This window comes from Hibiscus syriacus, unplaced genomic scaffold, assembly GCF_006381635.1.
Source record: "Hibiscus syriacus cultivar Baekdansim isolate YM2019G1 unplaced genomic scaffold, ASM638163v2 tig00110931_pilon, whole genome shotgun sequence".
In the NCBI taxonomy this organism is placed as follows: Eukaryota; Viridiplantae; Streptophyta; class Magnoliopsida; order Malvales; family Malvaceae; genus Hibiscus; species Hibiscus syriacus.
In genome coordinates this window covers 958,502-972,257 of record NW_024062918.1, presented here as the reverse complement: position 1 = coordinate 972,257, position 13,756 = coordinate 958,502, and the positions used below count along the sequence as shown (strand labels likewise).

Below are 13,756 nucleotides of genomic sequence, written 5' to 3'. Positions count from 1 at the left end.
GGATTTTTCAATAAATCCACTAATTTATTCTTTCTTTTTCAATAACAAAGAGAACATTTACAAGCTCCCTATCTTTCCAATGGTTAAGATAAACAAGAAAACCTCATAAGGTAGGTGTTTACAAAATTAAGCTCACAAAAACACTAATATTTACAAAAGAAAAAAGAATATAAACAAGAAAACCTCATAAGGTAGGTGTTTACAAAATTAAGCTCACAAAAACACTAATATTTACAAAAGAAAGTAAAATTGGAATGAAAAATCCTTCTCTTGTGTTTGATTTCTTGGATAGGTGTTCTAATCTTTTTCAAGTGTCTTGATGTATTTATAAGTTAGAACGAATTTGTGGTCGTTTCTATCCGTTAGGGATGTTTTTTCTGCAAAATAAAGCTGACCAAAATATAGGGTATCGGTACTATCTTTGTAATATTTAAATAAAACTAGTCGTTGAGTCTGATGGTATCGATACTGTGACCATGATATCGATAGTAAAGTAGTATTAGTACCCTTTGGGTATCAATACTTATTTTGCATTTTGGAATTTGAGCAAGTTGGTAGTATTGATACTACCTAGAGAGTATCGATACTTCTCTTACTTTTGGTATCGGTACCTTATGAACAATATCGATATTGTTCATACAGTATCAATACTGTAAGACATGTATCGATACTACGTACGAGAAAATTTGTTTTTGTGCTCAAATTCAAGGTGAGCTTTGAATTATTTTTGAAATCTTTTGAAAACTTTGAACAAATTCAATTAAGTCCAAAAACATTTTGTCATAATTTGTTATATCAAAATATTATAAAACTTGATTCAACAAAAACCAAGTGACCTTTTTTCACTCAATGGCTAATCCAATCTCCATAAATTTAATTTTCATAATACAAATTCAATCATTAAAATTCAGTCCCTCTCATTTATCATCCAAGCTCGAAAGTGATTATCCAAGACTTCCATGTTAGAGAGTGTACTCGTATCCGGATATGCATTGTATACACTTCAAGAAACACGAGGAATCGGAGTAACATAAAGAAACAGAAGCAGCAATTAATAGAAATAACCATCCCTTACAACCTGATAGCAGTTTATTGGTTATTGAATAATCTACGGATGTTAATCTCCTACAACAAACTACCAAATTCATTCATGGAATTTACTAAAATTAGTTCATCAAGCAACATAACAATCCTGGTTCTTTAATTCCTTTTTTCACATATAGCAATCATCTATCTTATTCTTAAGCAACTGAAAAGCAGGATTCACCCAAGCTCCACAATTGCATTGTATACTTGCCCAGTTAAACGAACCCAGACGAGCTTTACACCCGATACACTGAAGCTTCTCTTCGACGTACCCATCTTGAACCGGATGCATCCAATTCAACGGCTCGACGAATATGGAGCAACATTGGGTCGGCTCCTTCTCTTCGTCCCCAACGTTATGCCCACTCCTTTTTCTCCACTTAAAACATTGCCCACCTTGCCCTCGTTCGTGTGGAACTATGCTTTCCTCTGAGGCAACGATCCTTCGACATCTTTTGCAGCGGTAGATCAGTTGTGGCTTTGAAACGGGCTCCGAATTGGAATCATTTGTCGACTCCATCTGTTAGACAAACGGAAAATTCAACATTGAAACAGTGTCTTATTATTAAGAAAAAACTGGGTTGTATTACAATACATTCCAGAACATGAATCGAAGCAAAAACAAGTAATAATTTAGGGTTTGAGAAGGATGAAATCAAATGGTAACCTTGGCAGAGAATCTTCAATCAATCGTTGGCTCTCAGGCGTTTTGGTTATTTATATGCGATCTTGAGACGCGGCAGATTAAAGCGGTGACGTTTGAAGATGTTGGGCTGGTTGGCCTTGTCTAGGTTTTCAAATTCGGTCCAGTGGGTCAAGCTGAGCTCAATTTGGATTTTGGTATGGATTTTTTTAAGAATGGATAAATTTAACATTTAGGCCCTAAAGGCTTTTTTTCTAACTGGTCTCTGAACTTTTTTTTGTTAATATTAGTATAGGACTTTGACAACTTTTTAAATTTGATCCCTCAACTTATGTTTTTAGTCCTTTTGATGATATGGTATGAAATTTTTAGTTTGGGTAAAGAACTATTTTCAAATGATTTTTTAGGTTATTGCACTTTTAAAAGTTATAAAGCGATCATTAAATTTATCAAAATATAACAAAATGATCACCGTGGTGTTATAATAATAATAAATTTTGATAAAATTAATAATAATTTTTATAATAATTTGACAATCTTAATGACTATTTTGGAACATCGTAATGACAATTCTATAACAATGCGACTAATTTAATTATCATTTTATAACTTTTGAAAGTTTAATAACAAAAAAATCATTTGAACATAATTCAATGAATAAAAAATCATTTGTAACTTTATTTATTCGAATTTTATTCTAGATTTATTTTTTTGAATCGAATCAAATTTTATTTACCCTAAAATAGATTATTAAAATCTCATAGCTTCGTCCATCGAACAATAAAAAAAAGAGAGGAATTTTAAACTTTATTTCAAAGGTCAAGCAAGTGGATATATAATATGAAGTGGTTATAACGATGATTTGAAAGAACACAATTTGTACCTAAACCATGTGTTAGATGGGAGAAGAACATAAAGAACGATGTTTACAATTTGTATAATAATGTATTCTTCAAGTGGCCCTCCACTTTAACACTACAATTCGTCTGCTAAATTGTATCACAACCTTATCCAGCTTTATATTATTTATTTATTTATATAGATGTATAAGAAAAATTTGAAATTCAAATAACAGATAATTACGATATTAAAATTTGAATTAAGATCTATGTTTTATATTGACCAAATTATAATTAATAGTTAAATCGGAGCACATTTTATTGATAATGTCCACCCTATAATGTAATTTGTATTTTCCATCAAAAAATTTATATTGTTAACATATGTATACTCGTCTTCAAAAAATGTGTGAATCCACAACTGAGTACGCATTGTTTAATGCGTGATCATATAAGATTGTGATTTGAGAGACTTGTCTATAGCATTGGATCTTGTTCTATTCTTAAGTCTGAGTTATGTGTTATTTCTTATGAGTTGCGAGTTATTTGACTACACATTTTTTTGTCTATCGGTGCTCTGTTAGATCGTTATTGAAACTTTCTATTTATGTGTCATATGAATGTAATAAGGTTAAATTATATAATAAAGTGATTTGATTATAACTGAAAAGGTTAGCATCCATTTTATTGTTGGTATAATGTAAAAAATAATCCATAACGTTTATCAAAATAGTTATTTTGGCATCTATTCTTTTATTGGAATATTTTAACATCTAAAGTTTCATTTTGGGTAAAAAACACTCTCAATAAATGAAAACTATTAGTTAACACATAATTAACACTCCACAATAGGAACCTTTTTAACATAAAATGAAACGTTGAGTGTTAAAATACCTCAGGAAAAAAAAAGAATAAGGGACAAATTGATTATTAAATCAAATGTTAGAGAACTTTTTGCCCTAAAATCAAATGTTGAGGTCCAAAATGCTCCAAAAAATAGAATAGAGGACAAAATAACCATTTTAGTTAACGTTGGGGGATAATTTTGACATTGTGTCTTTATTTTTAATGGTAGAGTGATTTTTTTGTCGCAATCAATTAGTTGAATGATTTATTTATAACTTTTTGAAATACAATGACCCATTTGTAATTTTATTAATTATTAAAAGACTTTATGATGCAATCTAACCAAAAATCATTTTGTTTCCTTTCTCCTTTTGACCACTTTCACTTTGTAATGATATTTCGGGAAACCCAAAGTTTTCTTTGGCTGTCCCTTTTTTCCCTAGGTAGGAGGAGGTAAGATATTAGGCTGTCCTAAATACCAGGTTGAAAGTAGCTTTCATAGGAGACCTCCGAATTATGAAATACCCTTCGTGAGACTCGATCTCACGACTTCAAGTCAAGAACTTTGTGTTCTACCAAATTAAAAGTTTTCAAATTGCAATAAGTTGCGAAACTTAGCGAGTGCATCTTCATAGTTTTCAAGTGCTTTTTCGGTAAACAAAGGTGGGCTGGTAGGATAGATTCAAATCTTAACTTTTCTTGAAAACAATTGAAGGAGTTCTTTAAATTAAAATTCGAGTTTAGGGATGAGGTTTATTTTTTTTACACGTCACAATTATCTGTTTTTTTTCTTTCTTTTTTTTACAAAAGGATTATTGTAATTTGAGTTCTACTTATTTTAGGTGTATGGAATTTAGAAGATTGTATTAATTTTAAAGGTAACATCCACTTTTAAAATAACATCAATCTAAATAAATTATTTATAAGATAATAATTTACACGCCACAATACTTTTATCCTTTATTTTTATTTGTTATAGTTATTTACTTTTTAATACTAATATTTTGTTTTGTAGTAATATTTTTATTAACATATAGAACCAACTGTATCCTCAATGATTGCATCTAAGATGCTTTCAGTTCTGTGAATCATCCATAACTTTCAATAAAATACTAGACATAAATGTTATTACAAAAATGATATCTTTAACATCGCGATCTAATTAATTATTTAACAAACTATACTTTCCAAAAAGAAAAAATCAGAAGAGTTAGCGATCTTAACAAAAACTAATAATTAATGGAAGTATTACTCGTTGGAAAAGCTTGAAATTAAATAATGAAATTGGATGATTTTCATTTAAAGAGAATCCTTTTGTGCCTCCACAATGGACTGCCGACCTGCCCTAATAATGCGACGACAGTCCACCACTTTTTTGAGGCAGGACCCCTCGATTAGGAACCGAGGTGCCCCACATAGCCAGTCGAGATCCATTAAATAGAATGTCGATTTAAGCTCAATGCCAACCGCAGAAGTGGTGGGACTCTTCGCATGCGGTGGTGGCTCAAAAAGAAACTGATTTTGATAATGTTTTTAAAGGGGAACACCCTCTTCGTTACAACAGCTTTGCCACCGCACTGCCATCAACAATAGGGTTGAGGGGGGGGGGAAAATTAGGAATCGATACAAGACTCGAAATTAATAGATTTCGATCTGATCTATTTATAAGATTGATTTTTCTAAAATTTAAGATCAAGTCAGTTTTAGGGTAAAATGTTTTTAACTTGATTCGATCCAAAAATAATAAATTTATTTTTATATATAAAGATAATTGTAATAATATTAATCTCTATATATACGAGTATTAATTTTTACCCAAAAAGTCAGATTTATTTAGGTAGACCAAAAATCCGAAAAATAATTTTGGTTAAGGAACCCACAATCTTGGTATATTCTAAAAGCAAGTTTTCTCTATCAGGCTGCTTTTGATTCACTTGTCTTCTCATGAAAATAGTTTTGTTTTTATTGTAAAAGGCAATGTGCCAACGTTGACTTGAGGTCTTCACATAGGCCATACTATGGGACTATGAAAGGGAATTATTACCCAATTCATAAGCTGAAACGGAGCTTTCTTCAATTTTGTTGGCTAACCAATTCATCATTTGCCATTTCTCTTCCACAAATTCTCATAAATATCAATTTATGTAAGTTCTCTATCATTCGACATTACAAATTACGATTTTAATATATTATAATTTCTTTGAAATAGATGTCATTATCCTAACTTTTGAAATAAATTAAATTAGCTTATCCTATTCTCATATGTAATGGGGTGAGGAGGAGGTAAGATAGTAGGCTACCCCAACGCCAGGTTGAGAGCAGCTTCCGTGAAAGACCTCCGGCAGTCAGAATTATTCTAACTTTTGAGATGTTAACAAAGAACTTCAATCATTCATTATCATTAAAATAAAATCTCACGAAATCGATGTTATATTTTCTTCTCACTTAAACTTATTTTTAAGAGAAAATAACATCAGTGACCAAAAATATCTTATAATATACGATTTTAACCAACTTTTTTTGGATTTGCCAAAATGACCAACTAAATCGCAATGCGATCGATAATTCACAATGCGATCTCCGGTATCGCAAATCAGTTTCCAGATTCGCAACGCGAACTTCGACTATCGCATTGCGATTTACATATTCACATTGCGATAGTCCAAGTTCGCGTTGCGATTTATTCGAAATTCGTTGCGATAGTCCAAAATCGCAACGACGGTATTGCATTTGTTTCTTAATAATTTTCTCTAAAAAGATAGTATTCGCGCGGACGTGTAGAAGACACGTATTACCACGACCACGACCACGACCACGACCACGACCACGACCCGACCCGAGACGAGACGACGGCGGCGGCGGCGCGCGAGAGTCCCCCTTGTTCTCTATCACTCAACAAGGAAGTGGGAAAGCCAAGCCTTAAATATCATTCCCAATAGTGTTTCCAATACTATATGGGATTGAGCATTACCAACACTTGTTCCCAATACTATGTGGGATTTAGCCTTAAATATTGATATTATTTTTGAATGTTTTGCTTAAAATTGCAATAATCGCGATTGATTGTTGATTGACTTTTAATTATGACATATTTAATCGTATAATACTAATGTAATTGGTTGCTGATTCAGTTGTTTTAAGGTGCATGATTGTTAATTGTTTCCTGAATAATCACATTGTATTGGAAACAAGTGTTGGTAATGCTCAATCCCACATAGTATTGGAAACACTATTGGAAATGGTATTTAAAGCTTGGCTTTCCCACTTCCTTGTTGAGTGATAGAGAACAAGGGGGACTCTCGCGCGCCGCCGCCGCCACCGTCCGTCTCGGGTCGTGGTCGTACGTGTCTTCGACACGTCCGCGCGAATATTATCTTTTTAGAGAAAATTCTTAAGAAACAAATGCAATACCACCATCGTTGCGATTTTGGACTATCGCAACGAATTTGGAATAAATCGCAACGCGAACTTGGATTATCGCAATGCGAATATGTAAATCGCAATGCGATAGTCGAAGTTCGCGTTGCGATAGTCGAAGTTCGCGTTGCGATAGTCGAATTTGGAATAAATCGCAACGCGAACTTCGACTATCGCAATGCGAACTTGGACTATCGCAATACGAATATGTAAATCGCAATGCGATAGTCGAAGTTCGCGTTGCGATAGTCGAATTTGGAATAAATCGCAACGCGAACTTGGACTATCGCAATGCGAACTTGGACTATCGCAATGCGAACTTCGACTATCGCATTGCGATAGTCCAAGTTCGCATGCGATAGTCCAAGTTCGAATTGCGAATCTGGAAACTGATTTGCGATACCGGAGATCGCGTTGCGAATTATCGATCGCATTGCGATTTAGTTGGTCATTTTGGCAAATCCAAAAAAAAGTTGGTTAAAATCGTATATTATAAGGCATTTTTAGTCACTGAGGTTATTTTCTCTATTTTTAAAGTTAGATCGGTGTATTTTAATTCCTTCTCACATAATTTTACGAGTATTAGAAAATATGATTTGAATTCTATTTGACCCTAAATTCTTCGTTTCTTAAATGGTGTAAAACTCAAGCTACCCATCAAACACTAAATTCTTCGTTTCTTCGCATTAACTCGCCTTCTTATGAAAGCAAAGTGCATTTCTAGATAACTTAATATATAATACAAATAAGATAAACTACTCCTAACCAACCTACGTTGAGTTATATAAATATATAATGTTATCTTATGATAGGAATTTGTCTTTGCAAGCAATTGGAAATATATAGGGTTAGAATACACTTACACAATATAAAACTCTTTAGTTTTACACAGATTTAGGACTGTTGGACGTGTGAAAATAGATGGTTGAGATTATCTCCTTGTATTTTTTCCTCCGTGAATATCTTCTCATTTTCCAATGTTAATATCAGTCATCTATTTTTACTCATCCAACGGTCTTAAATCTATATAAAACTAAAAGAGTTTTACATATTATAACAAGATTATATCCTATATATAATACCGTTTATAGGAATACCATCACCCTTCACATCAATTAATACTTATTGTTTCAAAATTTAGAATAAAAAATCAATAATTATATATTTTTATACAAAAGAGATCAAAATCCAAGATCATGGTTACATTTACTTGAATTTATATTACAAATTTATTGCACGAATCAAGAGATTTCTGTAATTAAAAGATTTATTATTATCTATTACAATCTCAAGTTAGAGCATTGCGTATGTAAGGGTATAAACATTCCTTTATTGAATGATTGAGAATCTTGAATTCAAATGATAAAAAGACTTTTGAGATCTCTCAAATATTTAAAATGTTATAAAATAAATAAGTACTTTGCACGTTTCTTTAATGATTTTTTTAACACACGTTGTAGTAAAATTTTCAAATATTATAAAATAAACATTTGATTTTAATTTTAATTTTAATTAAAAAATTAAATACTTATTTTATATTAAAATAGAATAATTTACTCATTCGTAGAATTGTAAAGAAATTCTTAGTTTTATTTAATGATTCGAATTAAATTATCATTTTCTTACCAGATTCACAGTCAAAAAAAAAAAAAGACGTGCGCTTTTGGATAACACTACATTAATAGCATTCTCCCGTGACATAATGGCAATAGCATTTAATCCACAAAATACAATTAAAATAATTATGTGATCAAATTTTATCATATTTTAATCAACATGTTAACATATATTTTAGACGGTGACCAATTTTTTAATGAAAAATAAAGAATTTAGAACATATTAATAACCGAATGATTATTTTATAACTTTTAATAATTTGTGAACTCAACAAATTAACATTTTATAATCAGATGATTGTTCTATAAATTTTAATAATCATTAGACTTAATAAAATAATACCATATAATTAAAAGATCATTTATAAACCTTACTTTAAAATAAAATAAATTAAAAATATTATTAGATAACTGCTTTTTTTTCTGTACCTAAATCCGGATTTTTCAACTAATATATATATCCACTAGCTGTGATACGAACCCACCAAGCAGCCTCTTGCCTTTTTTTTTTTTTCCTTTCTCCATTTTTACAGTGCCCCTCACACAGTGTTAGTTGCCTCTCCCACTCTATATAAGCTCTGGGAATACAACAAATTTTTATCGTTTCATATCCATGCTTTTGCTGAAATTCCCAGATGGGTTTCAGCTACCAAAGCATTCTGCATTTCTTTTTCACGGTTTCGCTCGTGTTCTTTCACCGAGCAAACGCGAGCCAACAACAACAGTATTACAACGAGAGTGCATTATCGAGAGGTAGAAACCAAGCGAGGGGATGCAATCTGTTCCAAGGGAAATGGGTTTTCGATCCTTCGTACCCGTTCTACGATTCCTCGAAATGTCCCTTCATAGATCCCGAATTCGATTGCCTTAAACACGGCAGACCCGATAAACAGTTTCTTAAATACGCCTGGAAACCGGATGCTTGTAGTTTGCCTAGGTAAAATTAACTGATTGCAATCTTTGAACTGTGGATTTCGATCTCACATTGGGGGTTTTCTGTTTTGTAGGTTTAATGGGGTGAGTTTTCTGGGAAAATGGAGGGGAAAGAAAATCATGTTCGTGGGTGACTCACTGAGTTTGAACATGTGGGAATCATTGGCGTGTATGATCCATGCGTCGGTGCCTACTGCCAAGACGACAATTGTCAGACGGGACCCTTTATCTTTTGTTATTTTTGAGGTGAGTTATTTCCATTTTTAGTTATCTTTTCCATATTATCAGAAATATATATTTTTTAAAGTATACACATATGTTAATATTATAATTTTTTTAATAAAATGGACATAAATTAAACTCTAGAGTAAATAATTAATCAAAATAATTTAAATTTCAGGATGAACACATACTAAAAAAAACTATAATCGAACATTGTATTTGATTTTATATATAAATATATTCACACACATCTATTGACTAAATTGTTCAAACTTGAATCACTAAGAGACATATTATCCTCTATCTCTGAAATCACTCCTTAGATTTATTGGTATCGAAAAATATTACATATATTATTTTTTTAAAGTTAATTACATGCTTTGTAATTAGAATTAATTCTAGATTTTGGGATTTCCAATTTTTAATAATTTTCAACATGCCATATTTTATAACTGAATTTACACATTCAGGGGCGGATGATAAGAAGGGGGAGACTTGACACTCTCAAAGTTTTGAGAAATTTGTATTATAATTTTAAAATACTTTTAAATTTTCGTTCAAGTCCTCTAGTTTTTTTTTTAATTTTTTTAGGAAATCTCAAATTTTTGAATATTTTTTAATTAAGCCCCTTTATATTTGTTAAAAAGAACCATTAAGTCTTTCAGAATTTTTGAAAATTTTAATTAGACCCTCACATTTTCAAAAAGTTCTCACTAAATCCTTTAAGAGTTAGTTTAAATATATCAAATCTTTTACTAAACCTACCATTTTTTTATCATTATGTTTTTTCCCTTTTTTTATTAAAGTTTTTTATCATTATATCCAAATCTTTTATTAAACCTACCATTTTTTTATCATTATGTTTTTTCCATTTTTTTATTAAAGTTTTTTATCATTATATAATAATGATGTCTTTTTATTTTTTATTAAAGTTTTCTATTAAGGTCTTTTTCATTGTTAAAGTTTATTATTAAAGTATTTTTCATTTATTTCTTCAATATGGTAATAATTATTTTTTTATTTTTGTTATATTTTTACTGATTTAATTATACATATATGTATAAAAAAAGCAAATATTAAAACATTCATTGATAAATATTAAAGGGTATAGGCGTGGTGAGTGGAGCAAGGCGTGGTAAGTGGGAGTATGAGTGAAGTTTGCTTGGTTGTGGTGCTAGTGTGGGGAACATGGGTGGTGCTCCAACTTTTTGCAAAAAAACAACTCTATAAATAATAGTTTGACCTGGTACGTTTAGTAAATGGTGCCAAAAGTTGGTTTGATCTGGTACATTTAGTAGTACCCAATCAAAATCCATATATATAATATTTACATACGCTACATCGACAGCGCGTACAGTGATATATCTTAACAGTATAATTTGGAGATCAATCAAAATTTTCAAAACATTGGGTACCATTTACTAAACGTACCATGTCAAAATCCATATATATAATATTTACTAAATGCTAGCACCACAACCAAGCAAACTCCACCCATACTCTCATTTACTCACCACGCCCTGCTCCACTCACCATGCCCATGCCCTTTAATATTTATCAATGAATGTTTTAATATTTTTTATACATGTATGTATAATTAAATCAGTAAAAAATAACAAAAATTAAAAAATAAATAATTATTACCATGTTGAATAAATAAATGAAAAATATTTTAATAAAAAACTTTAATAATGAAAAAGACTTTAATAGAAAACTTTAATAAAAAATAAAAAAAACATCATTATTACATAATGATAAAAAAAATTTAATAAAAAAATAGAAAAAATATAGTGATAAAAAAATGGTAGGTTTAGTAAAAGATTTGGACATAATGATAAAAAATTTTAATAAAAAAAAGGAAAAAACATAATGATAAAAAAATAATAGGTTTAGTAAAAGATTTGATATATTTAGACTAACTCAATTTGATTTGATGTTTTATTTACTTAGTAATAAGTAAAGAATGTTTCTATATATAGAGTGGGCAAACCTTTTGCATCCATTTATTTCTTCGTTTATATGCTTGTCTTCGCAAGTAGCAAAAACAACTGGGGAAATAATGTATTCTACTTTCTTGTTTTTTTTTCTTCATATAAGTGGAGCACTGCTGAAGTTGAAGCTTATTATTGTCAGTCCAGATAGATTATTGTGTGTGTATATATATAATATTTAAAACCATCTATGAAATCATGGCAGCTTCATATTTTAAAATAGGGTAAATTATACTAATGGTCGATGGATTTTTAGGGTGTTTATACTTTGGTCACCGCACTTTTATTATGCTTCCATTTCACCACACTTTAATGTTATAAGATTATATCAATTATCTTTAATAAAAATGATTAAAATAAAAATCTGGTGACTTTAATATAACTTTTAAAACTCAATGGTTAAAGTGAAAAGGTCTTATGTAAATTTATATATCTTATGTGAATTTGTATTCTTTATTTATATTAATTCTTTTCGTGTCATGTTTATTAATTATTTGTGACATGTGGGGAATAAATGTGAGAAAATCAAAGCTTGAATTCTCTGCATGATTGGTAGTTCGGTTCCTTTAAAGGACCACTGACTTACAGCTGTTTTTAAAGGACCTATTATAATTTCATGCAACTAATTGAACAACATTAATTAGTAATTTATTTGTTTAATAAGTTTGAATAATTATATATGTAGGTTTTGAATGTTGTCTATAGTTACGAATGATTGTGAATAGATATTATTTTATAATCATCTCATGCTATTTAATTTTTTTAATACGAGTTTTGTTTATTTAAATATAATTTAATTATCAAAAGGATGTTATGTTTGTAGGGTTATGGAGTAACCCTGTATATCTATCGAACACCATACTTAGTTGATATAGTGAGAGAGAGGGTTGGTGCAGTGCTTCATCTGAACTCCATCAATGGCGGCAATGCATGGAGAGGGATGGACGTACTGGTTTTCAACAGTTGGCATTGGTGGACTCACCAGGGAAAATCTCAAGCGTAGGATTTTCTTTCTTTTGCTTTTGGTTTATCAAAAACATTTTACCTACTTAAATGAAAAGTGTGAATACTTTAAGTATTTATTTTTAATTAAACCTTTATTATCATAAATTACTTGTTATTAAATTAAATTTGAAAAATGTTTTGCAGATGGGATTATATTAGAGATGGGCGTGGATTGTACAAAGATATGAACCGGCTTCAGGCGTACTACAAAGGACTTGCTACTTGAGCTTATTGGGTTGACACCAATGTTGATCCTACCAAGACCAGAGTCTTCTTCCAAGGCATTTCTCCCACCCACTACGAGTGAGTTTCAAAACATACCTTTATATGTATATATATTACTTTCTTCAAATCTTCAACATAATCCTTTGACAAAATTACTGACAAACCTATATAATCTGTTAGAGTTTAACATATCTAATTAACTTGTTAGTCCAGAAATAATCATCATGGTATGATGTTTAACACTAATACTAATATCAAATTAAAAAGGGTGAACTGTCCACGACTAGCACAACTCATATTTTACCATCAACATGTACATTTATCGAGTCAAATGGTAAAGAATTTATCAAATCCTGGTTCCATTCATGTATTCAGTTAATCGGTTAAATTTAGAAATTGGTTGGTTAAGTCGGATCATTCGATTTTTTAACTGAATCGATCGTAAAAACTAATTATTATGTTGAATGAAAAAAATAAAAATAAAACAGGGGCCGGGAATGGAACCATCCGAAAGGGAGCTGTAATGGAGAACTGCAGCCACTATCAGGGTCAAAGTACCCAGCAGGAGCACCACCAGCGGCTGCAATTCTGAACAAAATCCTGGGGAACATGAAGAAACCTGTGTATCTGCTTGATATCACCACACTATCTCAACTCAGAAAAGACGCCCATCCTTCCACTTACAACGGCCAACATTCCGGCAACGATTGCAGCCATTGGTGTCTCCCCGGTTTACCCGATTCATGGAACCAGCTCCTATATGCAGCTCTTGTTATGTGACCAAAATGGTCCAATCAGTGATGGCTTTTATTTTTTATTTCTTATAATTTGTACATTTAGGATTAAGTGCGGCCAAAGATCAAATGTAAAGTGATTAATTCTTTAAACCCAAAAAAAAATGTTCAAATTTGGATTGTTGCTTACTCCCACGGT

At 30.9% G+C, this 13,756-nt stretch overlaps 1 protein-coding gene and 1 pseudogene across 2 annotated transcripts; one reads left to right on the top strand and one right to left on the bottom strand.

The window, feature by feature from the left end:
- Positions 1 to 1,128: 1,128 nt before the first annotated feature.
- Positions 1,129 to 1,818, bottom strand: LOC120146706 (probable inactive dual specificity protein phosphatase-like At4g18593). 2 transcript variants are annotated; one of them, XM_039160204.1, is made up of 2 exons: positions 1,754 to 1,818; positions 1,129 to 1,606 (listed from the first exon to the last, which is right to left on the bottom strand). In XM_039160204.1, the coding sequence occupies exon 2, from the start codon at positions 1,604 to 1,606 to the stop codon at positions 1,214 to 1,216; it is 393 nt and encodes a 130-aa protein (XP_039016135.1). In that variant the 5' UTR covers positions 1,754 to 1,818; the 3' UTR covers positions 1,129 to 1,213. The 2 variants fall into 2 exon arrangements, with proteins under 2 accessions (XP_039016135.1, XP_039016136.1); XM_039160205.1 differs by having other exon boundaries at positions 1,129 to 1,609; positions 1,754 to 1,793.
- A 7,249-nt stretch (positions 1,819 to 9,067) lies between these two features.
- Positions 9,068 to 13,726, top strand: LOC120146781 (annotated as a pseudogene).
- The last annotated feature ends 30 nt before the right edge of the window (positions 13,727 to 13,756 follow it).